Source organism: Schistocerca cancellata, chromosome 5, assembly GCF_023864275.1.
Source record: "Schistocerca cancellata isolate TAMUIC-IGC-003103 chromosome 5, iqSchCanc2.1, whole genome shotgun sequence".
In the NCBI taxonomy this organism is placed as follows: domain Eukaryota; kingdom Metazoa; phylum Arthropoda; class Insecta; order Orthoptera; family Acrididae; genus Schistocerca; species Schistocerca cancellata.
This window is the reverse complement of record NC_064630.1, coordinates 481,159,168-481,186,803: the sequence shown is the minus strand read 5'-3', so window position 1 is coordinate 481,186,803 and position 27,636 is coordinate 481,159,168. Positions and strand designations below refer to the sequence as shown.

At 43.2% G+C, this 27,636-nt stretch overlaps 1 protein-coding gene across 2 annotated transcripts in view; it reads right to left on the bottom strand.

The window, feature by feature from the left end:
- The window catches only part of LOC126188224 (uncharacterized transporter slc-17.2-like), a 447,637-nt gene that overhangs the window by 139,658 nt on the left and 280,343 nt on the right, over positions 1-27,636 (bottom strand). For both annotated transcript variants that reach the window (XM_049929775.1, XM_049929776.1), the window contains one exon: positions 15,607-15,836. In XM_049929775.1, the coding sequence (XP_049785732.1) occupies positions 15,607-15,836 (230 nt within the window). The remainder of the gene's footprint in view (positions 1-15,606; positions 15,837-27,636) is intronic.

Sequence of the window (27,636 nt, the reverse complement as noted above, 5' to 3'; positions counted from 1 at the left end):
TCGCTTCTGCCTTGGTGCCAATGATGGTCGTATGCGTGTTTGGCGCCGTGCAGGTGAGCGCCACAATCAGGACTGCATACGACCGAGGCACACAGGGCCAACACCCGGCATCATGGTGTGGGGAGCGATCTCCTACACTGGCCGTACACCACTGGTGATCGTCGAGGGGACACTGAATAGTGCACGGTACATCCAAACCGTCATCGAACCCATCGTTCTACCATTCCTAGACCGGCAAGGGAACTTGCTGTTCCAACAGGACAATGCACGTCCGCATGTATCCCGTGCCACCCAACGTGCTCTAGAAGGTGTAAGTCAACTACCCTGGCCAGCAAGATCTCCGGATCTGTCCCCCATTGAGCATGTTTGGGACTGGATGAAGCGTCGTCTCACGCGGTCTGCACGTCCAGCACGAACGCTGGTCCAACTGAGGCGCCAGGTGGAAATGGCATGGCAAGCCGTTCCACAGGACTACATCCAGCATCTCTACGATCGTCTCCATGGGAGAATAGCAGCCTGCATTGCTGCGAAAGGTGGATATACACTGTACTAGTGCCGACATTGTGCATGCTCTGTTGCCTGTGTCTATGTGTCTGTGGTTCTGTCAGTGTGATCATGTGATGTATCTGACCCCAGGAATGTGTCAATAAAGTTTCCCCTTCCTGGGACAATGAATTCACGGTGTTCTTATTTCAATTTCCAGGAGTGTAGACTATTACTGCCTGTCACTGATATCGATACAAGCTAGATTTACATCTACCAAGTTCTGAGTAAAGGGGGACTTAACAGAAGCACAAAAAGATAACAAACGACAAATTTGTTTCCTGTGCTGTAATTTCAAATTAAAAATTTCTTGATTTTTCCCCCATTACTTTTACTGTGAATGCTTGATACTTGCCAAATATCATGGTTCTAGGCCAGCGCGAAGTACCCTGTAGGCTACGGTAAATGAGACAGTATCAAAATATGTAACATAAATTACCATATCTTTTGGTTGCATTGAATTAGAAGCTTAAATTTTTTACGCCGCCAAGGAGCCGTATGCGTTAACATGTGGCATAAATATCGACCCGATACGTCCTCCCGTTCCTGAAAAAAAAGTTTTTAACAGTCGGAGACACAGACAACAAAGTGATGCTATAAAGGCTCCGTTTTTACCGACTGAGGTAAAAACCGTAAGAAGGAAAGTGGTCCTCAGCCCGGAGATTGGTTTGAACACAGCAGAGCTTTACCAGGCATGGTGCTACAGAACATAGTTTGCCATTGCCTTCCCACAGATGGTGGTGGTTAGTGTTTAACGTCCCGTCGACAACGAGGTCATTAGAGACGGAGCGCAAGCTCGGGTTAGGGAAGGATTGGGAAGGAAATCGGCCGTGCCTTCCCACAGACTTTGATTTACAGCGGGAGCTGCAGTTCGATGTGGACTGTGTACCACGATGCAGCTTCTCATTTCTCACTTTAACTAATGGTTGCCAGAGGGGAAAGAAGCGACAGATGACAGAAATACATGCTAGGACCGATTGGACGCCGAACTCCGCATCTCTGAATTTGTAGCCTGGTACTTTATGCGTCGTCGAGTCAGTCTGGTAATGAGAACAGTTACAAGAAACATTTGAGATCATATCTCACTTAAAGCTCCTTATATTCCTCAGAGAAACTTCGAATAGGTTTGACTAGTATTCACTGATCAGCCAGAATATTAAAACCGCCGACCTACTATCGATATAGACCTGTCCGGGTGACAGCAGGGTTACCTGGTGAGGAATGACTGCTAGTCAGACGCACGCACGGTGGATATAGTATTAGTGAGTGTGCTGTCCATGTGTAGAATGAGGAAGGAGCGTGATCTACTGATTATGCTCTGGCGAACATGGCTGAAGTGGAGCACGTGCAAGGCAGTATGATGACGAGGAGTACCGTATACTGGTTGCAGACCACGTACACCGACCCAAGACGATCATGTTCTGCTATGGCAGACGCATCTTTCAACAAGATAATGCGCCATGTCACAAGGCCAGCAGTCTCCCCCTCTCGGACGATGAACTTCACTGTGACATACAGCCTTCCTTCCAACGATAACCTGGCCTTGTTCCCTCCCTCCCCAGGAACCACTTGTTCCTCTCCCCTCCTTCTCCCAGAGCGGATTTTCCTCCTCCTCCCCCCCCCCTCCGAGACCCTGCACCCCATCCTCACCTCTTTCCCTCCCACGTCCCTCCCTCCCTGGCCCTCTTCAGTGCATCCCCTGCCCATCTCCCCCCCTCTCTCTTCTCCTCCCTCGCTTCTTCCCTTCTCCCTCATCTCCTTGCACCTGGCAGATTCTCCGTTTTCATCATTGTCATCAGTGTGCCACGTCAGTGACGTGTTTAGTGCTGTTCTCCTGTGTGTCGAGAGGTGTGATTGTAATTGTGTGCCTGGCCTTGTACTTAGTATTACTGTCAGTGATTGTTATGTGCTCCGCCATCTGTCGATACTTTTATGCTCCGGTCATACTTCACCTTGTGTTCTTTTAATTGTCTCAGTGTGTGGTTTTTTGTTTGCGCTACTTTTTACGGTTTTTATCTCCATTTTACAGTCGCCCCTTTTTTTCTATTGTCTTCCATAATGTTACCCCCCTTTCTTATACCTATGTACACCATGTTTTCTCCATTATGTTATTTTTACATGTATTTTTACATTGTATGTTCTATGTCTTTCAGCTGAAAAGCAGCGCATATGCTGCTGCCAGCCCGCTCCGATGGGGAATTGAAATACAAAAAAAAAAAAGGCCAGCAGTGTGATGGAGTGTTTCGAGGAACACAGTTGCGAGTTCCAGTTGATGTGCTGGTCCCCCTACTCGCCAGACCTGAACCCGAGCGGATGATTAAACGTGGTGTCAGTGCTCATCCCCCCCCCCCCCCCTCCATCCTCAGAATTTTCGGGAGTTATATGGTGCCATTCCTCATTTCTTCCGTGCCAAGACGCGTCGCTGCCGTTATCTATGCCAAAAGTTGAGACGTATCGGCTATTAGGTAGGTGGTCATAATGTACCGGCTGATCAGTGTATGGACACTTTCTATTATCGGGCGCGCATGAAGGCGTCACGCCTGTGAAACTCGGAAGATTTAAGATCAAGAACTAAGAATTGTCCGTAGAGTCCTGGGGTGGTAGTTTCTCAGCAAGAGGTTTTTGAGAGAAGAATGAATAGAAGTTGAAGAAAACGCTACAGTAAAGTAAGCATTTCTGCCATGGTCTCCTGCGAGTTTTTCAAAAGGTTTGCCGATTCTTTGGCACCTTCCCGCAGTATATGCACTCACAAGGGTAGTACAATGGAACGACTTGTACACTCCAGCTGTATATAAACCTACTGTAACTTGTATTACACATCATTTCGACACATTCAGCAATAATCGGCACTATTGATTCTCGTCGCCGAAGGAATATCTATGGATCCACTTTTAACACGAGGATTTAAAAATAAAAAAATGAAGAAAAAAACTTGCCTTAATAAACGTATGCATCTGTAATGTAAAAACAATAACCTGACGAAATCGTGTAAAGACTTTTACATCTTAGCAAGAGGCACGGTATAGGGGGCAAACTGATCTTTGATTGTGTACGGAAACCTTAAGCCCACAGAAGATTTAGCTGGCGTACGTGGATGAAGGTAGAAAGGATGAAATACATGGACCGAAGAGTTATTTACAACTTGCACAGAAACCAGACTGCACGTATAAGAGCCGAAGGACATGAAAGACAAAAAGTGGTTCAGAATGCAGTGAGAGGGGTTACACCCAATCCATGATGTTGTTCCATTTGTACATTGAGCAAAGCAGTAAAGGAAACGAAAGATAAATTTTGAGAGGGGATTAAAATTCAAGAAGAAGAAACAAAAATTTTCAGTTTTGCCAATAACACTGTAATTCTGTCACAGACGGCAAAGAATTGCAAGAGCAGTTGAACAGAATCGATAATATTTGAAACGCGATTATAAGACGAACATCAACAAAAGTAAAACAAGAGTAGCAGAATGTAAGTCGAATTAAAGCAGGTGATTCTGAGGGAATTAGACACGAAAATGAGGCAATAAAAGTGGTGTCATGTTTGCTACTTCGGCAGTAAAACAATTGATGATGACCAAAGCAGAGAAAACATAAAATGCAGACTGACTGTAGCAAGAAAAGCATTTGTGAAAAAGAGACATTTGTTACTACAGAATACAAATTTAAGTGTTAGGAAGTATTTTCTGAAGGTATTTTCCCGGAGTGTAGCCTTGTACGGAAGTGAAACGTTGACGTAAACAGTTCAGACAGGAAAAGAATAGAATCTTTTGAAATGTTTTGCTACAGAAGAATGTTTAAGATTAGATGGGTAGATTGCTTAGCTAACGAGGACACACTGAATCGAACTGGGCAAAAAGAAGTTAATGGCACAACTTCGCTAAAAGAAGGCCTGGGTCGATAGAATACGTCCTAAAAAATCGAGAAATCGTTAGTTTGGTAGCGGAGGGAACTGTGTGGCCTGGGGTGAGGTGGGAAGGGAGAGGTTAAAATCGTACAGGGAGACCAAGGGAGGATTAAAGTGAGCAGGTTCATGATAATGTAGGTTGAAATAGCTATTCGGAGGTGAAAAGGCTTCCACAGAACAGAATAGCGTGTAGCATCAAACAAGTCTTCTGGACTGCAGACCACAACAGCAACAACAACAACAACAACGACACATAAGAAACGTTTATAGTTGTTCAGCCGCATCACTACTTCCGTTGTAATATAGCATTGTTTCTGCCTTTAGCACCGTCTCACGCATTCAAAGTTACGCAGCAGCTGGATGTAGTGAAACAAGGTTTAAGAGATTAACTTCTCATGGTCGGGGTTCACAGTCATGTAAAAATTTTTAAAGGAGGTCATATTCGCCGTTGAATGCACAAATTATTTATTTCACTATTACCACTTCGGCCTTCGGGCCAGTACTGCAAAATTATTTGCTCAGCACATGTTAGACTTTAAAATTCCCATATATCATCGTCAAAAATAGGCCTTAGCGCAACGTTTCCATCGATTAGTTACGATTTACATGAATGATTTAACAATGTGAAAAGGCCTACTTTTGACGATGACATGTATAGATGTCGGATGGTTTGTGGTTTTAAAGTCTGACATGAGCAAAATCTTTTGCACAACGATATGAAATTGGCCCAAAGGCTGAAACTGCAATAGTGAAATAAATATTTGCTACCGTCAATGGGGAATATGATGTCCTTCCTTTAGAGCGTTCCAAGCAACGGTGTAGAGACGATGTGACCGTAGAAAACACGTCATTATACGACTTCATTCTCCAACCATTCGGAACAGAACGTCTAGGGGCATACATTATGCATATTACGTGTGCATATTGTGACATGACACTTACCGTGCTGGTAAAGACGTCCGTCTGAATACACACGCTAATTTCAGGAGATACGTGACCAATTATGTGTAATTTTCCTTTAATGTGAGCGTGCTGAGTAGCCGTAGAATATGTATGGCAGAGTGAAGTGGAGCAGTTGGAGGGCTGCGATGTGGAACGATAAGAGGGAGGAACAAACTGGCGCCCAGGAAAGCGCGTTACTGTAGACTATCAAACATTATGAAACTGGTGAGTGAGTATGTTCTTTCCGAAGAATGAATTTATAGTGAAGTATTCAAACATCGCTGTCCTTGGGTCAAAATTATAAAAAGGGTAGGAGATCCTGAACATTCTCATACGAGGACGTGATAATCGGAAACGATTACAAACAACATGCACCCTATAGCAAGAATGTTAGCTCCTACTGTCATGAACTTCTATCTAAGCGCATGCTGCGCAAACCTGCACAAAATTTTGCTGCTCTCTCTTAATAGTCTGTTACACAACGACGCAGGGCAGGCAGCTGGTTCTTTCACTCAGTTCCTTCAGTTTCTGCTAAGTCTTCACAAATCGCCGAAGTCATGTTATCTCACAGGTCTGTAGACGCACCGTCAAGCTAAAATCACACCCTTTAGGGGAAAACGTTAGATCCAGTCTACAATAATTACGGTAACACATCTCAGACGACAACTATCAGCCGAGTTACTTATTTTTCGTTGCCGTTAAAACACACAATAGGTGCGTTCTACTTGGAAAACGCCACTAAATGTTAAGAAAACCTCTTTACCAGTAAGATTATAAAGATATGGGAATCACCACGATAATTCATCCACATACATGGCGGACAATTGATCGTGACTGGGCCAAATATCTCACGAAATAAGCGTCAAACGAAAAAACTACAAAGAACGGAACTTGCCTAGCTTGAAGGGGGAAACCAGATGGCGCTATGGTTGGCCCGCTAGATCGCGCTGCCATGGGTCAAACGGATATCAACTGCGTTTTTTAAAATAGGAACCCCCATTTTTATTACATATTCGTGTCGTACGTAAAGAAATATGAATGTTTTAGTTGGACCACTTTTTTAGAATATGTAATAAAAAATATGGGTTCCTACTTTAAAGAAACGCAGTTGATATCCGTTTCACCTATGCCAGCGCCATCTAGCGAGCCAACCATAGCGCCATCTGGTTTCCCCCTTCAAGCTAGACAAGTTTCGTTCTTTGTAGTTTTTTTTCGTTTGACGCTTGTTTCGTGAGATATTTGGCCCAGTCACGATCAATGGACCACCCTGTTTATATTAGTCATCAATTTTTCGAGTGTTGTCATACTGTCCTCTTTTTGCGACTTTTTCAGTACTGTATATACGTCACATTGCTTCTTCTTCCCTCTCCAGCGTTTCATTGATTTCAGGGTTAAATACTCAACGAGACAAGCAACAAATCTGGAATCCATCCTCACCCGACGCACCCACCAGCATCTCCGCCAGCACCGCCTCCTTCCCGTTACCCAGTGTGGCTTTCGGCCGTCCTACTCTTCCGATGACCTTCTCCTACACCTCGCTCATCTCCTCTCCGAACAGCTTAATTCCCGTCGTTCCGCTATCTTCCTCTCCCTTGACCTTGAACGAGCCTATGACCGCGTGTGGCGTTCCGGTCTCCTCTTCATGCTCCAAACCTTCGCCCTTCCAATTAACTACGTCTGTCTGATCGGCTCCTTTCTTTCCCAACGTCCTTCCATCCTTCGTGACCATCCACAGCACGGATTCCTACACCTTTTTCCCCTCCACCGGTGTGCCCCAGGGTTCCGTCCTCTCCCCTCTTCTATACGGCGGACATGCCGCCGCCTTCACCCCTCAACCACCTTCTCCAGTACGCCGATGACACCGCCTTCCTTGCCCTTGCCCCACCCTGCAGCGTTCCCAACACCTTCTCCAATCCCATCTTGACCATTTCACCACTTGGTGCAACTAGTGGTTGCTTAAGGTCAATCTTTCCAAAACTCAGGCGATCATTGTAGGCAAAACCACCCCTTCCTTCCGCCTCCTCGATTTCTACATCACCATCTATGGCCCCCACCCTTAAGTATGTTTCTCGCGGCAGCGTTCTCGCTTCCCGAGCACGGGGTCCCGGGTTCGATTCCCGGCGGGGTCAGGGATTTTCACCTGCCTCGAGATGACTGGGTGTTTGTGTTGTCCGCATCATTTCATCATCATCCAGGAAAGTGGCGAAATTGGACTGAGCAAAGGTTGGGAAATTGTACGGGCGCTGATAACCACGCAGTTGAGCGCCCCACAAACCAAACATCATCATCATCATCATCTTAAGTATGTTGATGTCACCCTCGACCGTCGCCTCTCCTGGACCCCCCACCTCCGGACGATCCAAGCCAAGGCATGCTCCCGCCTCTGTCTCCTCAAGCTTCTTCCGGCCGTACTTGGGGCCTGGACACCTCCACCATCCTCCATACCTATAAATCCTTCATTCGCCCTATGCTTTGCTACGCCCACCCTGCCTGGATCTCCGCTCCCGCTACCTTTTACAAATCCCTTCAGATCCTAGATCACCATGCTCTTCGCCTCGCCTATCGCATCCGTCTCCCCTCCCCCACACGGATCCTTTACGACCTTATTCCATTCCCCCACCTCCTCCTTTTCCTCGAACGGATACGGATCCTCTACACCTCCAGTAAACTCGATCCTCCTCACCCGCTGGTCTCTCCCATGCTCTCCCGCCCCCGTCCGCTGCCACACCTGTACTTCCACGTCCCACCTGCTCTCCATCTCTCCACTCTCCACACCCTCTCCCAAGGTGGTTTCCGCCAGCTCCCCCTCCCTGATGATGCCCTTCTCCCCTCCATCTACCCCTCCTACCAACTTTGATCCTCCCTCCTTCTTCCTGTGTTTGTTCCTTTGGGCACCCTCTCTCCCTTCTCTCCCCCTTCCCTCTCTCCCCACTTCTCCCCCAGGCTTCCGCTACAATACAAACTGTAGGTAGTGCGTCACTGATCATTGCTTGTGTATCATCTACATCTACATACACACTCCACACTCAGCAGGTCACCATACAGTACACGGTGGAGGTTACCTTATACCACTGTCGGTCATTGCCTTTCCTTCCCACTCGCAAATGGAGTGAAGGGAAAACAGCTGTCTGTATCCTCACGGTCCTTATGTGAGGTGTACGTCGGTGGCAGTAGGGTCGTTGTACAGTCCTTCGCAAATCCTGATTCTCTAAACTTTCAGAACTGTATTTCGCAAAAATAACACCTTCTACCCTCCATCTGAATTCTCGGAGCATTTCTGTAATAGTCACGTGTTGATAGAATTTTCCGGCAACAAATGCAGCAGCCCGCCTCTGAATTTCTTCCGCGTCTTTGTTTAATTCGACCTGATCGGAATCCCAAACTATCAAGCAATACTCAGGCATGAGTTACTCAAGCATTCTGTACGCAGTCTCCTTTACAGAGGAGCTACACTTTCCTAGCAGTCACCCAATAAACCGAAGTCGACCATTCGCCTTCCCTATTACCCATCTTACGTGCTCGTTCCACTTCATGTCACTTTATAGCTTGGCGCCTAGATATTTCAACCTGCATTAACATTCATTTTCCCAGATTGAGAGCAAACTGCTACTCATCACACCAAATAGAATTCTGCACAAGTCATCCTGTATTCTCTCACGGTGAGCCAACGGCGTTACTTTCCCGCGTCTAACAGCGTCATCAGCCAACAATTGTAGACTGCTGCACACCCTGTTCGCCATGCTATTACGTATAAATACAAAACGAATTACGAGACTATTTTATGAGGCTACACTATCACTAGAATTAAATGTAAATAAATGATCTGAGTAATATCTTCAAGAGGAATATATGAAAAGCGTACGCTATCTTCAGGTTCATATGAAACAAGTGTCGTGTTAACAGATAGAAGCCCAGAAGGTAATTTCATCCTCACGAAGCTCTCTCATAGAGGTCTTCCGGGTCAGTCGGATGTAACAGTAGTCCGATATTACTCTACATGGCAACTTGAGATCAGGCATACTCGTCGGCAATGTTCCAGTCGGGCTATGTCTCACAACTACAAGGGACGAAAATGATTCAAATGGCTCTGAGCACTATGGGACTTAACATCTGAGGTTATCAGTCCCCATGTTGTCCATGGCTGTGGCAATGAGTACTCTGAAATCTGGCAACGTCGTAGGATGTGGAGTTACGTAAAATTCGCCTTAAGGAAACTTCACAAGAAAACAGCGTGCACTGTCGGGAGGTGTGTGTGTCGTAATGTACGATCAATTCATCAAAAAAATGATCAAATGTGTGTAGATTCCTAAGAGACCAAACTGCTGAGGTCATTGACCCCTAGACTTACACACTACTTAAACGAACTTATACTAAGAACAACACACACATACTTGCCCGAGAGAGGACTCGAGCCTCCGGCGGGAGGTGCCGCGCAGTTCGTGACATGGTGCCGTAGACCACGCGGCCACTCTGCGCCGCAATTCATCAATCTGGCAGTTGATGATTTATGTATTTCTGGATATTCAAATTCGATTATACTGGAGCCTGCCTCACTGTGAACCGAAACCTTCTGTGTTCTCCTGCCTAGTAAGTTGTAGCATTAACAAATTTATCTACATATCCAGGTTAAAATTTCCTGCAACGGCAATATCGAGAAACTGAAATAGACTAGGGAAATTTCAAAAGACTATCTTCGTTCCTTGTGTTTATTGATTTTTTTTGCTGAAATGAAACATCTTCAAGTATATGTTTCAATCCTGCACTGCTACTTTATAGAAGGAAAAATTAATTAGCTCGCATGTCAATCTCCTGCGTGGTTTCACGTGCATTAAGACTGATGCGAGAGGTTGATATGGTCATTGAGATGTGTGCAAATGGATTGTCGGTAGTTTCCAAGTACAGGGGAGTTTTCAAAATACTTTGCTGGATTCGTTTTCTTGTAGCAGGGGGCCCCGTTTGGCCGATTGCTCGAATCGTGCAATATCCAGATTTTCGGGTCAGCCGGATGTGACAGTAGCCCGATATTGGACTACTTGAGATCAGGCATACTCGTCTGCAATGTTCCAGTCGAGCTATGTCTGACGACCACAAGGGACATATTGTGCACTCAGGCAAATCGCAACTCCTTCACATTTGCGCCCGCCGTCCGAGAACAAGTAATGAACTCCTGGAATATTCTGTATCATCCTTCTCCATTGGTCGGAGAAATACCTAAATTATGAACTGTCAGATTGATGAATTGCCATGCGGAGTGGCCGCGCGGTCTTAGGCGCCATGTCACGGACTGCGCGGCCCCTCCCGCCGGAGGTTCGAGTCCTCCCTCGGGCACGGGTGTGTGTGTTAGTTTAAGTAGTGTGTAAGTCTAGGGACCAATGACGTCAGCTATTTGGCCCCTTAGGAGACTAGCAGCAGCCAGACCACGGGATTACCGTTCAAATGGTTCAAATGGCTCTGAGCATTATGGGACTCAACATCAGAGGTCATAAGTCCCCTAGAACTTAAAACTACTTAAACCTAACTAACCTAAGGACATCACACACATCCATGCCCGAGGCAGGATTCGAACCTGCGACCGTAGCGGTCGCGCGGTTCCAGACTGAAGCGCCTAGAACCGCTCGGCCACTCCGGCCGGCCGATTACCGTTCGATGTGTAAAGTGTCGCTAACACCACATGACAACCGGCTGCGTTTGGAGTGGTACCTAGACCAAGTTTTGCACTGCCTCGGATAACCATTGTCGGCCAATATGGCAGCGACCATTGTTTTGGAAAGGCACAGCAGTGTTACTCCTGACGTCGTGACACGGGTAGGAGTCGGGTATGACATCAGCTCAGGGGTGGTAGTGATTGACGTAACTCTGCAGGCACAATGGTACGCCTCAATGCCCACCCTTCTCATGTGCTACCTATGATGCGAGAGTACCTTGATGCCATTTCTCAACATGACAATGTTCTTTTGGACATGACATGTGTCTCTCTCAATTATCGGGCGTGATGTTGAGATACTTGAGAGGCCAGCAAGATCCCTAGATGTTGTAACACTATTACCGATATTACCTACAATGGTCTTATCTAACTTCTCTGTCTGTTTATTACTTAGTGTGATTTCTGTACAATCAAGCTTTCATACAACATGGATGTAAATGTTTTATTCATTACTTATTATCATTTAAGTAATTGTAATTAATCTCTGGATGTAACTGAGCCATGCTTCAGTTCCCGTTGGTGCTCTTTGTAGGTTGCCGCCCTCTGTTGGAGGCCAGACCGTATCCTTTAGTTGGCGTGTTTGTGGTTGTTTGTCTTCTCGTCTTGGCTGGCGTCACTCGTTTCGCAAGCGTTGCCTGTCCGCTAGTGGCAGCAGCGGCGGTTATCGATATTTAGTAACTGTTGCCCTATCTTTGGGGCGACGTTATGTTTTTCCGTGTCGTCTGAGTGTGGAAGTTCGGTTGGGGAGTGAGGAGGAGCCAGGTCCGCGCAGTGCGAGAACACACAGGGAGCGCTGGCGGCGCGCATGGACTGCTAGATGGAAGGGCTGTGGTCACGAGGGTGCACGACCTCGTCGTAAACTGGATCCTGCAAACTTTAAGTTGAGTGCATTTCAATTCAATTAGAGAAACCTTCACCATTGTGACATCTCTCGATTCTCCAGTGACTTGGGTTCATGTTGCTGTTCATAGTGTCGCCGAGGCGAAGAGCAGGGAGTGGAGTGCTTGGGGAAGTGGATCTGATTAGCTTTCTTCGACTTTTTATTACTGTTTACTGCGTTCATCTTGTTACAATTTGTTAAGTTCAACCAGCAGTATTTTTCTTGCCTGATGGCCGCTGACGTCCCAGTTACCTGCCCTGGGCGTTAGTGTATGTAACGACAGTGTACGTTTCCTCGCCTTGCCACTGCTGTCCGGTAAGGTGTGTAGTTTTGACAGATTTCTTGATTGTAGGGCGTTGGTGAATCTTCTACTCCGGTGGTAGTGATTCCTTTCTTGTTCCGGGCACTCTAAGCACAGTATTCTGGGGTCGTAGTGCAGTCCGCCAGTTCCGGCTTTGGCGTGTTGTTCCATTCTTGCATTTGGTTTATTGGAAATCAGGTAGCTTCAGCAAGATTGTCATTAGTCATTCGTTAGACTGCCACTAGTCTGAATTACAATCTTGTGAGGTGAATGCAACTCTTGGCTGCCAATCTCATCGCTAGCTAAAGAGTTTGTTGCTGGACCTTCTCAGAGGTCGATTGCTGGAGCACCGCCTGTGACTGGTATTTGTATTTTATTATTGTATTATTTATTACCATACCTTGTAATGCCTACATTAAAGGTTATGTATGTCTAGTTAATAGTTCCGGTCGCCTGCTGGAATACATCAAGCAGTGTAAGGGTTGTGTTACAAGATTACCAACACCTTATTTCACCCGTTTGGTGGTCAGCTGCTTGTTTCTTTTAATTAACCTTTGCTTGTATTTGCTGTTTTACAGAAGGTTCCTAAATTCTTTGTATAATCGTCGTTCCTGGCGTGTAAGACCTTTAGTCGTGTTTGTGGTCATTTGCTTTAAAAAATAATTCGATATTTGTATTTTAGCAGTAAGCCTTACAACTTTATTTACTGCCATTCCTGGTGTCTGATATCTTCTGCTGTGTTTGTGGCCACTTACTTTAATATTTCAATACTTGTAAGTTGTAACTACAGCGAGTTCTTAAATATTCTTAATTTATTGCCATTCTTGGCGTGTAAGGCCTTTAGCTGTGATCACAGTGTATTGTTTTCTTAAACATTATCTGTATCTGTATTTTATTTTATTATGTCCGCCCCTGATAGCTGAGTGGTCAGCGCGAAGGAATGTCATACCTAACGGCCCGGGTTCGATTCCCAGGTGGGTTGGAGATTTTCTCCGCTCAGGGGCTGGGTGTTGCGTTGTCCTAATCGTCATCATTTCATCCCCATCGACAAGCAAGTCGGCGAAGTGGCGTCAACTCGAAAGACTTGCACCAGGCGAACGGTTTACCCGACGGGAGGCCCAAGCGACACGGCATTTAGATTTATGGTACAGTTTCAGTTGTAGAGACATTTTCAAATGTACAACCCATTAGAATCGCCTTACTTGGATCAGAGTTCAGAAATTGATCAATTCATGCAAGTAATGGTGTAATCGTAGGAGATGTTATATGTAGTCTAGTATGTCCATACTGTTCTGTATGGTCAAGGCAAAAAATTATGGGTAACATGCAACTTCTTCCTCAAAATCTTTGAAAGACAGGACTTAAGTCTTAGAGAATAGGGAAAAGACATTAAATCAGTAAATGCATCAACGTTGAGGTAAATGAAAAGTCAGTAATTACGGATGACTGTTACTGTCAGCAATGTCACAGAAAACGTTACTGGAAGTTATTTCAGTAAGGTGAAAGGGACACTAAGCAAATAATATAAGAATAGGAAGAAATCAAGTGTTTTCTGAAAGTGAAGAATCTACATAAAACAGATTAACTTATAGTTAATTCCTCTGAATGTTGAACAACACACCTAGTCTCAATACCTGATTTCGAAGTAACGTTAGAGAAACAATACGAAAACCACTATAGAATGCAGTGAGATAAACAAGTGCAAACATAATTCAAATATATCCTGAGGTATTTTACTGAAATGTTCCTGTACTTCCAAAGAGTGCCTACTGATGTGGTACAATGACATTGTTGTTTGAAGACCACAACAGGTTGCCAACAGCGAGTGTAACATAATTAGAACATTGTTGAGACTTTCTGTTAACAGGGAACCCAATCGCTAGAAGAGAACCAGCAAATGCCCAATTAAAACGTTGCCAAGTCTTCGTAGCATCATTTAACGCAATTCTTGAAACCCCAGTAATTTGTTTTGCGTTGAGAAAGCCTTACGCTGATGATATGTTATGGTCCTCTAAATAAAAAAACGCCTAAAGTGAAATTTATGGGCGAAATAGTGCTGATATTTGGAGCAAAGGAAGGTGAACGAGGTAAGTCTTACAGCCAAATTTCATTTCAGAAAAATTAATGTAAAAATGTAGAATATGAAGCTCTAAACCTATAAAATTGAATCAATACTTCTACGAAAGTTACAAAGGGAAATTATCATAAAGTTTTATGCTTTATCTGATAATTCTATAATTTTCCCAGAATTTTCTGCAAAAATAATTAGGAGAGTTAATCTTTCATAGCGAAAAGCACCAGTATCTAAATATGGGAGAGAAATAATTCGTTACAAATACCGAAATTACACCAAAATACATTGAAACAGAAATAGGTAAAAACGAAAAAGCATGTTTTAGTATCACTGGAATTATACAGAAAAACAATTTAGTAATATCTCATGTATGTTAAGTATGTAGTAAATTGGCTCTACGAAAGATATACGTAATCAGAAATACACAATTATAAGTACAATACTAAAGGACTACATTAGAGGAGTAACAGGACGGCCGGAGTGGCCGAGCGGTTAAAGGCGCTACAGTCTGGAACCGCACGACCGCTACGGTCGCAGGTTCGAATCCTGCCTCGGGCATGGATGTGTGTGATGTCCTTAGGTTAGTTAGGTTTAAGTAGTTCTAAGTTATGACCACAGCAGTTGAGTCCCATAGTGCTCAGAGCCATTTTTAGAGGAGTAACAATGAAAAATATATGGGATGGTATTCAGTTTTTAAACGGATCGAACAGATACTTTAAGATGAGTGATACGAAAAGTTAACCTTTGGTTGGACATTTCTGTTCAACAAAATACGAAAACAAGCATCTGTATCTTTCTAAATGAAAAAGGCAACAATAGCCTTGACCAAAGCTATTAAAGTTTAACCAGCCAGATATGTCAAGGTCATTGAGTGTGGCAGTTTTCTGATCCTTCGAGCTTATGCCTTTCCAGTTATTTTCCAAAATCACAGAAAGGAAAAATGTGTTGGGAGGGAACGGTGAAAAACAATGGAAATACGAAACAAATTTTAGGAATGAAATACTTAATGTAGAGGACAAACTCAGGCAAAGTAAGAAATCGGGAAGAACAGCGATATAAGAAAGATAAATGCGGCATGGGGAGAAAACTAAGGAGTTTGATGACGGTTATAGACAACAAAGACAAAACAGAAACTGTTATTACGCAATTCCACTTCATCAGCATTACAACTGCAGCTGCACAAGCTTCATTCAACACACGATCTTCGAACGGATGCAGAAACTTCATTCAAGTGTAATGATGAGGAGCTAACGGAGACTTACGTGCGTGACGACTGCGGACCCCGGATTCTGCTGGTGCACGGGACATCCATCCTTGCCGAGACCGTCCTCGGAGAAGTTGCGGCTGCTGCCGCTCTTGAGGAAGTCGGCGCTGGTGTCGCTCACCATACAGACGAGCGCGAAGCTCAGGTTGTAGCGCATCAGGATCAGGTTGAACAGCGTCGCGAAGGCGCACATCGTGAACGTCAGTCGACACGATCCCATCAGCGGCGCTATGCAAAAGAACGGAACAATCAAGTGACGCTCTAAACAGCTATGCAAACACTATGCTACGACTGCCTCTTCCCCACTTCTTACTTCCGAAGTCGTCACAAGAATCCTGTTGGTTTCAGTTTCATTAACTGTCAGAAATGATTTGAATGTGTATCATATCTCAAAATAAATAAGAACAACAGATTTCTGAAGTGTAAGCATGTTTTTGAAGTCAAAAGGCAATCCACATTGATGCAGGTTTGGCGAAACTGTAGTGCAACTAAAGCCCAGTTTACTCGACGACACTAGGTTGCAGGCAACTGCGCTACCTGTCACTGCACATGTGTGTCGAGCGTTTTTGGTGAAACTAAACACTTTCTGCGTGTTCCAACTTTGGCGACACTAGTTGCATGAGTTTTGAGGTTACGTGTGTTCGTAGAGTGTAGACAAATTGAAATATGAAAAGACGAACGGAGAATAATGTTCACTTTTTGGATATCTATGCTTTGCACAGGTGTTCGTGGGAGTTCGGTGATGCTGATTACAAAAATAAGCAACAAATTGCTGCCGCTGAGGCCGTCATGTGCGATCATAATGTAGATTGTTGGACAATATCTGAGCTGTAGGGCAAACTTTATTGAGTCAGGAGCACATATACAACTGAATTAAGAAAAATACAAGCAAGTGTAATTCTAACTGTGACAATGTTCTCGTCTACAAGACTAAAATCCCATCGTTCGACTTGGCCAATTATTAGTTAACGAATATTGTTGACAGGAGGGAAGGCTATACAAATTCAAGAACCTGCATTCGTTTTTCAATATTCATCTATTCAACACTTCGCAGCAGTGCTCCCTATTCACATATGTTAGAATTTTGAAATATTGCCACTGTTCAGATCTATCTTCGAGAGAGTAGTTTCCAACCCTTCTTTTCTTAATGCGGCCTGCTTCGAATAATTATTCCTGTTAATGTTAATAATTATTACTGTTAATGTTTATAATTATTGGTGCTAATGGAAAAGCGTCATCACCAACTAAAACGGCATCTTCAGCATGCCGAGTGTCCTCGATTGTAATGCACGTGATATGATATGTAATTTCAGTTCTGGCGATAGTGCTTCATGGGTTACAGTACTTGTATTCCTTATCGCATAATTAACTGTATTTAGAGAAACATGAACAGTTCTGGTGACATTCTAAGATAATTAAAAGAACTTCTTGGGTCTTCCGTTATAAATTATTTCAGCAAGGATGCTCAGCAAGCGAGCTGACGTCTTTTCTTCATCCAATCACGAATCGAAATACGTTTCTTATTTTTTTCTTATGTTGCGATTCCACGTAACAAGCTTTAACTCCATGACAAGTCGTGATACGTGCAGCTGCCAAAACTTTCATTTCAGACACGACTCTGGGATTAACAAAGCAACGAAACTGAAGTGTATACTGATGTCGCCGTGTCTACAGCATATACACCACTTGCGTGCAACTCACTCTACGCAACGAGTGGCGCAACCCAATTTCGTCGTGTAAACTAGGCTTAAATAGTGTTTTCTTCTTGGAGGATGACTTTCCTACATAGATAAGTTAATACTGTCCTGAAAAAGATTTCTTGGATATAATTCTTAATCCCTTCAACATAATCGTGTACCTTTTACCTACCCACTGACTGAGGTGTTACAGTTACTGAACAGTTCAAAGAAGACTTGAGTATCATTTCAAATAGGTACCCCATTTACACAATTATAATTGGTGGTAACTTCAATCTATCCTCGATATGTTGGTGAAAATACACGTTCAAAGCCGGTAGCGGGAATAAATCATCATCCGAAATTGTACTAAATTCTTTCTCCAAAAATTATTTTGAGCAATTAGTTCTGCAGCCCACTCGAAGTGTAAATGATTGCGAAAACATACATGACCTCTTTGCAACAAATAAATTTGGAAATTTGTGGTCAGGTCTTATGGAACCAAACTGCTGAGGTCATCGGTCCCTAAGCTTACGCACTACGTAATCTAACTTAAAGTAACTTACGCTAAGGGCGACACACACACCCATGACCGAGGGAGGACTCGAACCTCCGACGGGGGGAGCCGCGCCGACCATGACAAGACGCCCAAGACCGCGCGGCTACCCCGCGCGTCCCGCAACAAATAATACTGAACTAATACGGAGCGTCATGACATACAAGGATTAGTAAACATAAGGTCGTTGTAGTGACGCTGAATACAGTAACATTTAAATCTACCAAAAATTAACACAAAATATATCTATTTAAAACACGAGATAAAAGTTCTCTTGACTCCTCCCCAACAGACAGTCTCCATTCCTTCGGAACTAATTACGTAAGTATAGAACTGATGTGGCTTAAATTAAAAAAAAAAAAATAGTACGGACAGCAACTGAAAGATTATACCACATAAATTAATGAAACACGGATACGATCCCCCACGGTACACAAAACAGTTTAGAACACTGTTGCAGAAGGAACGAAAACTGCACGCCAAATTTAAAAGTATGAGAAATGCTCACGATTGACGAAGTTTAACAGAAACTCGAAATTTAGCACTGATTTCAAAGTGAGATGTCTAATAGTTTTCACAACGAAACTGTCCACGAAACCTGACAGAAAATTCAAAGAGTTCTATTTCTATGTAAAATACACCAGCGAAAGATACAATCAATACCTTCATTGCGAGATATCAATGAAAATGTTACCGATAACAGTGCCACTACAGCGGAGTTACTAAATACGGTTTTCAGAAATGCCTTCACTGATGAAGACGAAGAAAATAGCCGAGAATTCGAATCAGGAACTGCTGTCAATACGAGGAACTTAGAAGTAGATATTCACGGTGTAGCGAAGCAACTCAAATCACTTAATAGAGACAAATCTTCCGGTCCAGATTGCCAACAAATTAGATCCCTTTCAGAGTATGCGATGCAATGGCTCCATACTTACCAATCGCATACAACATATCGCTCGGCGGAAGATCCGCACCTAAAGACTAGAAAGCTTCACAGATCACAGCAATGGTCAAGAAAGGAAACAGGGGTAGTCTGATGAATTACATTACAGATCCATAGGATTTTCGAACAGATACTGTATTCGAACATTAAAAATACGATCTATTGACACAGTCTGAACAGATTCACAAAATGTTGTTGTTATGAAATACAACTAGCTCTTTATTATTATGGGGCATTTAGTGCTATCGAGAGGGAATCTCAAATTGATTCCTTATTCCCAGATTTCCAGTTTTTAATTGCCGCCCGTCACAAGCGACTTGTAAACAAATTGTTTGTCTATGGAGTATCGTCTGAGTTGTGGAGTCTTGATTTCGTATCAGAAAAACCAAAGAGTTCGTAACTGACGGAAAATCATGGAGTAAAGCGGAAGTGACATCTGGCGTTCCCCAAGGAAGTGTTATAAGCCCTCTGTTGCTCCGGATCGATATAAACGATTAAGGAGACAATCCTAGCAGCCCTCTTAGATTTTTTGCAGATGATGCTGCCATTTACAGTATCATAAGATCAAAACCAATTGCAAAATGATTTAGATATGTGTGTGGTAGGAAAAGTGGCAATTGACCCTAAGTAATGAAAAATGTGAGGTCATGTACAAGAATACTGAAAGGAATCCGCTAAATTTCACTTACCCGATAAATAACACAAATCTAAAAGTTTTCATTTCAACTAAGTACCTAGGATAACAGTTATGTACAACTTAAACTGGAAGAATCACATTGTGAGGAAGGCAAACCAAAGACTGCGTTTTACTGGCTGAACACTTAGATGATGCAACAAATCCACTAGAGTGCCTACGCTTGCCCGTTCTCTGCTTGAGTAGCGATTTACGGTGTGGGATCTTTACCAGATAAATGTCCGCCTGCTTAGCTGGGTGGTAACGTCGTCGCGTCCCATGCACTGGGCCAGGGTTCGATGCACGGCTGGGTTGGAGGTTTTCTCCGCTCGGGGACTGGGTGTTGTGTTATCCTCATAAAATAAGACTTGCACTTGGCGGCCGAACCCGAATGGGACCTCCGGGCCAACAATGCCATACGATCATTTCATTTCAGCAGATAAATTCACGAAGGACATCGAATAAGATTAAAAAAAAGAGCAGCTCGTATTGCACTATCGCGAAATAGGGGAGAGTGTGTCACTGGTGTGATACGCAAGTTCTGGTGGAAATCATTAAAACAAAGGCGTTTCCATGCGGTGAAGTATCTGCATGGAATTTCAATCTCCAACTTCCTCCTCCGAATGCGAATATATTTTGTTGACGTCCACCTACGTAGAGACAAATGATCATCGTGTTCGTTTCTCCTGCGTGCTGTTGAGAACAGAACTGTGTGAAAGTGGTTCGATGAATTTGCATTGCAGAATAATCATGTAGATGTAAAAGCAAAACAATATGTGTTGTGACTTGAAAAATACCATTAGCTATTGACTGATAACAGTGATTAAAGTCAAAGCAGGATCATGTAATATAGGTATAAATATACTTGCAGTCTGAGAGTCGGATTACAGACAGTAGCGTTAAATTCCGGGCATACATTATAGAATATTTGGTTGCTACGGTAACTATATTAACAGCGCTACTTTTACGTAACATTCTAATTGATTATTTTGAAATTCATTAAAGCAAAAGAAAATAGATTTTGTGCCCATAGTTCAATCGCAAGAGAGGTAAAGAATCGGTTCCGACAACAGTACACTCTTCGGATAACTGTGGAATACGATCCTAGTGGAGTAGCAGTCATGCTGGGGATACGGTAATGGGAGTAATAGGTCCATTAGCGCTTAGTCATTACGCTACTGTCACACATCAGAACGCTAGTACCACTGCAACAGTCATCATTGCAGGCACTGAATTGTTTGTCAAAAACGTGCTAAGCACTAGACAGCATTATAACTATCAGGTTTTTCTTCGTAGTTTATCCATATCAGGCATCCCATCTGAACTGTGCCAGCCTGTATTTTCACGAGTGTTGAGACATTTCTGGATACCAGAAAAATCGTCTGTAGGAGTTAACATGAATTCCACAAGCAGCGTTAGCGCGAAACCCAGCTCACTCTGTCCGTCCACGAGACTCATAAGGCACTACACACCGGTGTCTAGATTGATGCCGCGTTCCTTGCTTCTAGAGGACGCTTTATACAGTTTTGTATTGTCGCCTAATGAACCAAATACGAGCCTATAGAATATCAGGCTTGACTGTACAATTCCTAGCAAATAGAGCCTCTGTGGTTCTTAACCCTTTCAGACGCTATGGGTACAATAGTGTACATTAATGTTAGCTGTGTATTAGCTGCAACAGAAATATTTTTCCTCAATGGAAAACTCATTTACACTTTTGAGAATATTCAGTCTCTTCACCATGCACATACGTTGCCACCTTTTCGGCATAACAATAAAAATATCAGCAAATGAATGTAGCAGTAGACTTCAGCTTGTGGCCGCCAGAATACACAGATGTGGTTGGTTAGTTGTATTCCGCCGTATAATGGAATATTGTTGGTTTTTTGGTAATTATTTAATGATCTGTTAATTTATTACAATAATAAATATTTCAAAATTAATCATTTTATTCCACAGAAAGGAGCCAAGTGTACAATTTTGAAAACAGATACATATATGTGTATAAATCTTGCACCAAAATCATTAAAAAATCACCTATGAACATTAGAGCTTAAAGAAAAAAATTTCTTCTTCCAGAAAAAAAAGTCAGATCTGAAAGGGGCAATAGCGAAAAATTTCCAGATGCAAAAGCAGCTTCACGCGTCTCCCAAGGGAGTGCTATAGGGCCGGTGCTAATCAGAATACATCTAAATGACTTGGTGGATAAAATCGAAGGCGGCATGGAGATTTCTGCGGATGCTGCTGGTGTATGTAGACAATTCGAAATTCTACAAAACTGTAACGAAATGGAGGAAGACCTACAAAGGATCGAAGCTTGCTACTGGAATTTGCTGTTGACTTTCAACATTAACAGGCATACACCAATGCCGATCAAACACTAGGAACAGTTACATTCATTAGATGTGTGGGAGCATGCTTATAGAGCGATTTAAAGTGGAACGTCCACATTAAACCAATAAAGGGACGGTAGTTAACAGACTGAATGTACTGGAAGGATCTCTGGGATGTGTTGTCATCCTACGAAGGACTTAGCTTACGAAACCCTCCGTTCAGAAAAAATGTTGAATTGTGTGTGAAATCTTATGGGACTTAACTGCTAAGGTCATAAGTCCCTAAGCTTACACACAACTTAACCTAAATTATCCTAAGGACAAACACACACACCCATGCCCGAGGGAGGACTCGAATCTCCGCCGGGACCAGCCGCACAGTCCGTGACTGCAGCGCCTGAGACCGCTCGGCTAATCCCGCGCGGCCTCCGTTCAGACAACACTTCAGTATTGTTCTCTAGTGTTCTTACCAGTTAGGTTTGGTGCAGGATTCAAAGAAGGGAACAAAAAAGGGGGAAGTGACAGTAGTATGTAAAGTACCCGTCGCCACAGGCGGTAATGTGGTTTAAGCAGCACAGACATAGATGCACAGTAGACATAGATTCTAACAAACGGAACAATTCATACCGAGAGGTGTAGCATAATATGGTTTGCACATTCAAGTTTCACGTGCGAAAAACTATTAGAGAATATATAGAATCTGCATTGACATTATTCCTGTCGACCTAGGTTACAAGTCGAACTAGTGGGTCAGGAGAACCCCGTCAGAAATCCTGCACATGCTGCAGCATCTCCACCGACTGCTTCCAACACGGCGGGACCCTCTTGTGCCTTGTCATAGCCTAGGTATGGTATGTGGCAGCATATATTCAAGAGTCAGCCAGTGTGTATTCAAGACACCAGCCTATGGTCGCTGGAGATGCTATTTGCACATTTCCGTCTAATAACCTCGTTGTCGACAGGGTATCAATGCCTAATTCTCTTCTTTCCTTCCGTGTCGACCGAGAACGGGTTTTTGGGCCGTCACCAAAACCAGACCCAGGACAAGTACCTGGAGTCCACGCACAGTGTCCCAGAGCATCCACTCTCGCTGGCCTCCGGTCAGACGGCGTTTACCTCGCCCCGTCCACCCTCCCCCCTCAACCGCCCTACATACGTACATACAATTTTCGCCCACGATTAGTTCCACCATAGACTATATATATATATATATATATATATATATATATATATATATATATATATATATATATACAAAGATGATGTGACTTACCAAACGAAAGCGCTGGCAGGTCGATAGACGGACAAACAAACACACAAAATTCAAGCTTTCGCAACCAACGGTTGCTTCATCAGGAAAGAGGGAAGGAGAGGGAAAGACGAAAGGATGTGGGTTTTAAGGGAGAGGGTAAGGAGTCATTCCAATCCCGGGAGCGGAAAGACTTACCATAGGCTGCCTGTGTCTGTGTATGTGCGGTTGGATATGGGTGTGTGTGCGAGTGTATACCTGTCCTTTTTTCCCCCTAAGGTAAGTCTTTCTGCTCCCGGGATTGGAATGACTCCTTACCCTCTCCCTTAAAACCCACATCCTTTCGTCTTTCCCTCTCCTTCCCTCTTTCCTGATGAAGCAACCGTTGCTTGCGAAAGCTTGAATTTTGTGTGTATGTTTGTGTGTCTATCGACCTGCCAGCGCTTTCGTTTGGTAAGTCACATCATTTTTGTTTTTAGATATATTTTTGCCACGTGGAATGTTTCCCTCTATTATATATATATATATATCGAGTAAACGTAGCCTACTGCACATGTTTTAAACATCATACTGGCCTAGGGGCTAGTCACGTGTTTTTGGCACGACGCTACTTGTCTACATTTTGTGGTAATAGCGAAGCTAATATAATACACGTATTCGCCTTGTTTTTTATACGTTTCTGCACTTTTGAGTGTTAGTAATAGCTATGGTGCAGTGCTGTTGTTGCTAACCTTTCATGGGTACATACAACAAATGTGTAACTGTAAATGCCGTATTGATATGAGGTACTTTCTATATTGGAAAAATATCGAGACACGGTATCAAATTCTTACACTGTAGAGCTATTTTCTGAGATTTTTTCGGCCACGTGGTTACGAGGCAATTGCTAGATAAATCTGCAGGTGTGTTTGAATAATCTGGCAGTCGCTGTAAACATATTGGTACTATGTTCATATGCAAATAAAATTTATACGTGACAGTCTGATTCATATGCAAATAAAATTTATACGTGACAGTCTGATTAATTTCCTCCAATTTATGCAGGTTCTCAAACCCTTGTGTGTATCTGAGTACCTCCGCATGAGACATTTTCTTACGTTATGTGATTTTTTTGTTCCACTTTTCCGAAAGCTGAACAAAGAGTCGAAATATGGTTCCACAAAATAAAAAGGAAGAAGTCCGTCTCTACAAAAAATTCAGAAGTGTAAACTCCCTAAATAAAGTGGAATCTGAGATATGATACTGCGTTGAAAAGGCACCATACTCTTCCTCCTAGCATCTTTAAGCTCAGTTCCAGGTATCAAATTGTTAACACATAAACAAAGCTTCGCGGAACTTCTGAAGGTAATCTGTCAATACCATTCAAAATACGGGCTTAAATGCGCCTCCCAAAACCAAGTGACTTCAACTTCCAGAGATGTTGCGGACAGAATTCTCGTTCTACGCATCCGAGTACTCGTTCCACAGATACAGTACTTATACTCTATGGGCAGACGTAGCCCCTCTGAAAGACGCCATTCTAGCGAGCAGGTGGATGCAGATCTGTTCCGTTGCCTGTTGCTGCTACGCCTCTCATGCCGAGACGAAGGCCCTGTTGTCCAGTGCGATCCGGCCGTTGGCATTAAAACAAAGCTGCAGAGACACCACTTATACAACTGACCACTGTCCGCCCACTCGATGGGTCAGCTGCAATCATACTGTCGCTTTGCATATGCTGTTGATGTAATTTTCTGTTCGGTCGACCTACTTGAGAGACTAGAGACCACGTTTGGAATTATCCATGACTGCCCGGCTGTTTTTAAGGAGGCTGAATATGTGTTTGTACTTTGCCTTGAGTGAATATAGATCTCTTACATGCTCTGTGTCAGGTAGTGCCACTTCTTTTGTTCGAATGTGTGTGAAATCTTATGGAACGTAACTGCTAATGTCATCAGTCCCTAAGCTTACACACTACTTAACCTAAATTATCCTAAGGAGAAACACACACACCCATGCCCGATTGAGGACTCGAACCTCCACCGGAACCAGCCGCACAGTCCTTGTCTGCGACGCCACTTCTTTTACTTTCTGTTTAGCAGACGAATGTTTCCTGTGAACTCTGCCATGACGATGTACACATTGGTTCCAGATACAACTATCTGATCTGAGACTGTTCTCACGTACGCACCATCAAAACAGGAGCCGATAGTTTGCCCTCCTCGGTACTTTGTGAGGTCCTCCATGGCGATGTAACTCGAATACCGTTACACGTGTACTGTGACTGTCAATTAGGTACGCTTCCGAGCATGTTAAGTTTTGAGGGGGATTAAGGAAAAAACAATATAAGTACACTCACGTTCAGAAAAAACAGAATACCTTGAACGACTAGAGATAGGATGTTCATATTCACAGGACTTTTACATTAGTATATTGTGCAGAAATCTACATCTACATGGATACTAGGCAAATCACATTTAAGTGTCTGGCTTTGGGTTCATCGAACCATCTTCACAATTCTCTATTATTCCAATCTCGTATAGCGCGCGGAAAGAACAAACACCTACATATTTCCGTACGAGCTTTGATTTCCCTTGTTTTATCATAGTCATCGTTTCCCCCTAAGTAGGTCGGCGTCAACAAAATATTTTCGCATTAGGAAGAGAAAGTTAGTGATTCGAATTTCGTGTCAAGATTGCTCCGCAACGAAAACCGCCTTTGTTTTAATGATGTCCAGCCCAAATCCTGTATCGTTTCAGTGACACTCTCTCCTGTATTTCGGGATAATAAAAAACGTGCTGATCTTCTTTGAACTTTTTCGATGTACTCCCTCAGTCATATCTGATAAGGATCCCACACCACACAGCAGTATTCTAAAAGAGGACGGACAAGCGTAGCGTAGGCAGTCTCCTTACGAGATCTGTTACATTTCCTAAGTGTCCTGCCAATAAAACGCAGTCTTTGGGTATCCTTCCCTGCAACATTTTCTGTGTGTCCCTTCCAGTTTAAGTTGTTCGTAATTGTAATTCCTAGGTATTTAATTGAATTTACGACCTTTAGATTTGACTGATTTATCGTGCAACCGAAGTTTAACGGATTCCTTTTAGCACTCAAGTGAATGACCTCACCCTTTTCGCTGTTTAGGGTCAATTGCCAATTTTGGAACCATATAGATATATTTTCTAAAGCGTTTTGCAATTTGTTTTTATCTTCTGATGACTTTACTAGTCGGTAAACGACAACGTTATCTGCAAACAACCTGAGACGGCTGCTCAGATTGTCTCCCAAATCGTTTATATAGATAAGAAACAGCAGAGGAACTATAACACTACCTTGGGAAACGCTAGAAATCACTTCGGTCTTACTCAAAGACTTTCTGTCAATTACTACGAACCGTGACCTCTCTGACAGTAAATCACGAATGTAGTGACATAACTGAGACGACATTCCATAAGCACGCAATTTCGCTACAAGCCACTTGTGTGGTACAGTGTCAAAAGCCTTCCGGAATTTCAGAAATACGGAATCGATTTGAAGTCCCTTATCAATAATGCTCAACATTTCATGCGGGTTGTGTTTCATGCTAGTTGTGTTTCACAAGAACGTTTCTTTTCTGAATTCGTGTTCACAGTGTGTCAATAGACCGTTCTCATCGAGGTAATTCATACCGTTCGAACACAATATATGTTCCAAAATCCTGCTGCATATCGACGATAATGATATGGACCTGTAATTTAGTGGATTACTCCTACTACTTCTTTGAATATTGGCCTGACCTGTGCAATTGGTCAGTCTTTGAGTACCGATCTTTCGTAGAGCGAGCGGTTGAATATGATTGTTAAGTATGGAGCTATTGCATTAGCATACTCTGAAAGGAACCTAATTGGCATACAGTCTGGACCAGAAGACTTGCTTTTATTAAATGATTTAAGTTTCTTCACTACTCCGAGGATATCTACTTCTACGTTACTGATGTTGGCAGCTGTTCTTCATTCGAATTCTGGAATATTTACTACGTCGTTTTTTGTGAAAGCATTTCGGAAGGCTGTGTTTAGTAGGTCTGCTTTGGCAGCACTGTCTTCGATAGTATCTCCATTGTTATCGCGCAGAAAAGGCATTGATTGTGCCTTGCCGCTAGCATAGTTCACATACGACCAGTATCTCTTTGGATTTTCTGCCAGATTTCGAGAGAAAGTTGCTTGTGGAAACTATTATAATCATTTCGCATTGAAGTCCTCGCTAAATTTCGAGCTTCTGTAAAAGATCGCCAATCTTGGAGATTTGCGTTTGTTTAATTTTTGGCATGTTTTTTTTCATTGTTTCTGCGACAGTGTTCTGACCCGTTTTGTGTACGAAGGAGGATAATTTCCGTCGTTTGCTGATTTATTTGGTACAAATCTCTCAATTGCTGCCGATACTATTTCTTTGAATTCATGCCACATCTGGTCTCCATTTATATTAATTTGGAAGGAGTGGAGATTGTCTTTCAAGAAGGCGTCAAGTGAATTTTTATCTGCTTTTCTGAATAGGTATATTTTTCGTTTATTTTTTGAGTTTTTGGGGTTACAACATTCAATTTCGCTACGACAACCCTGGGTTCACTAATGCCTGTATCCGTT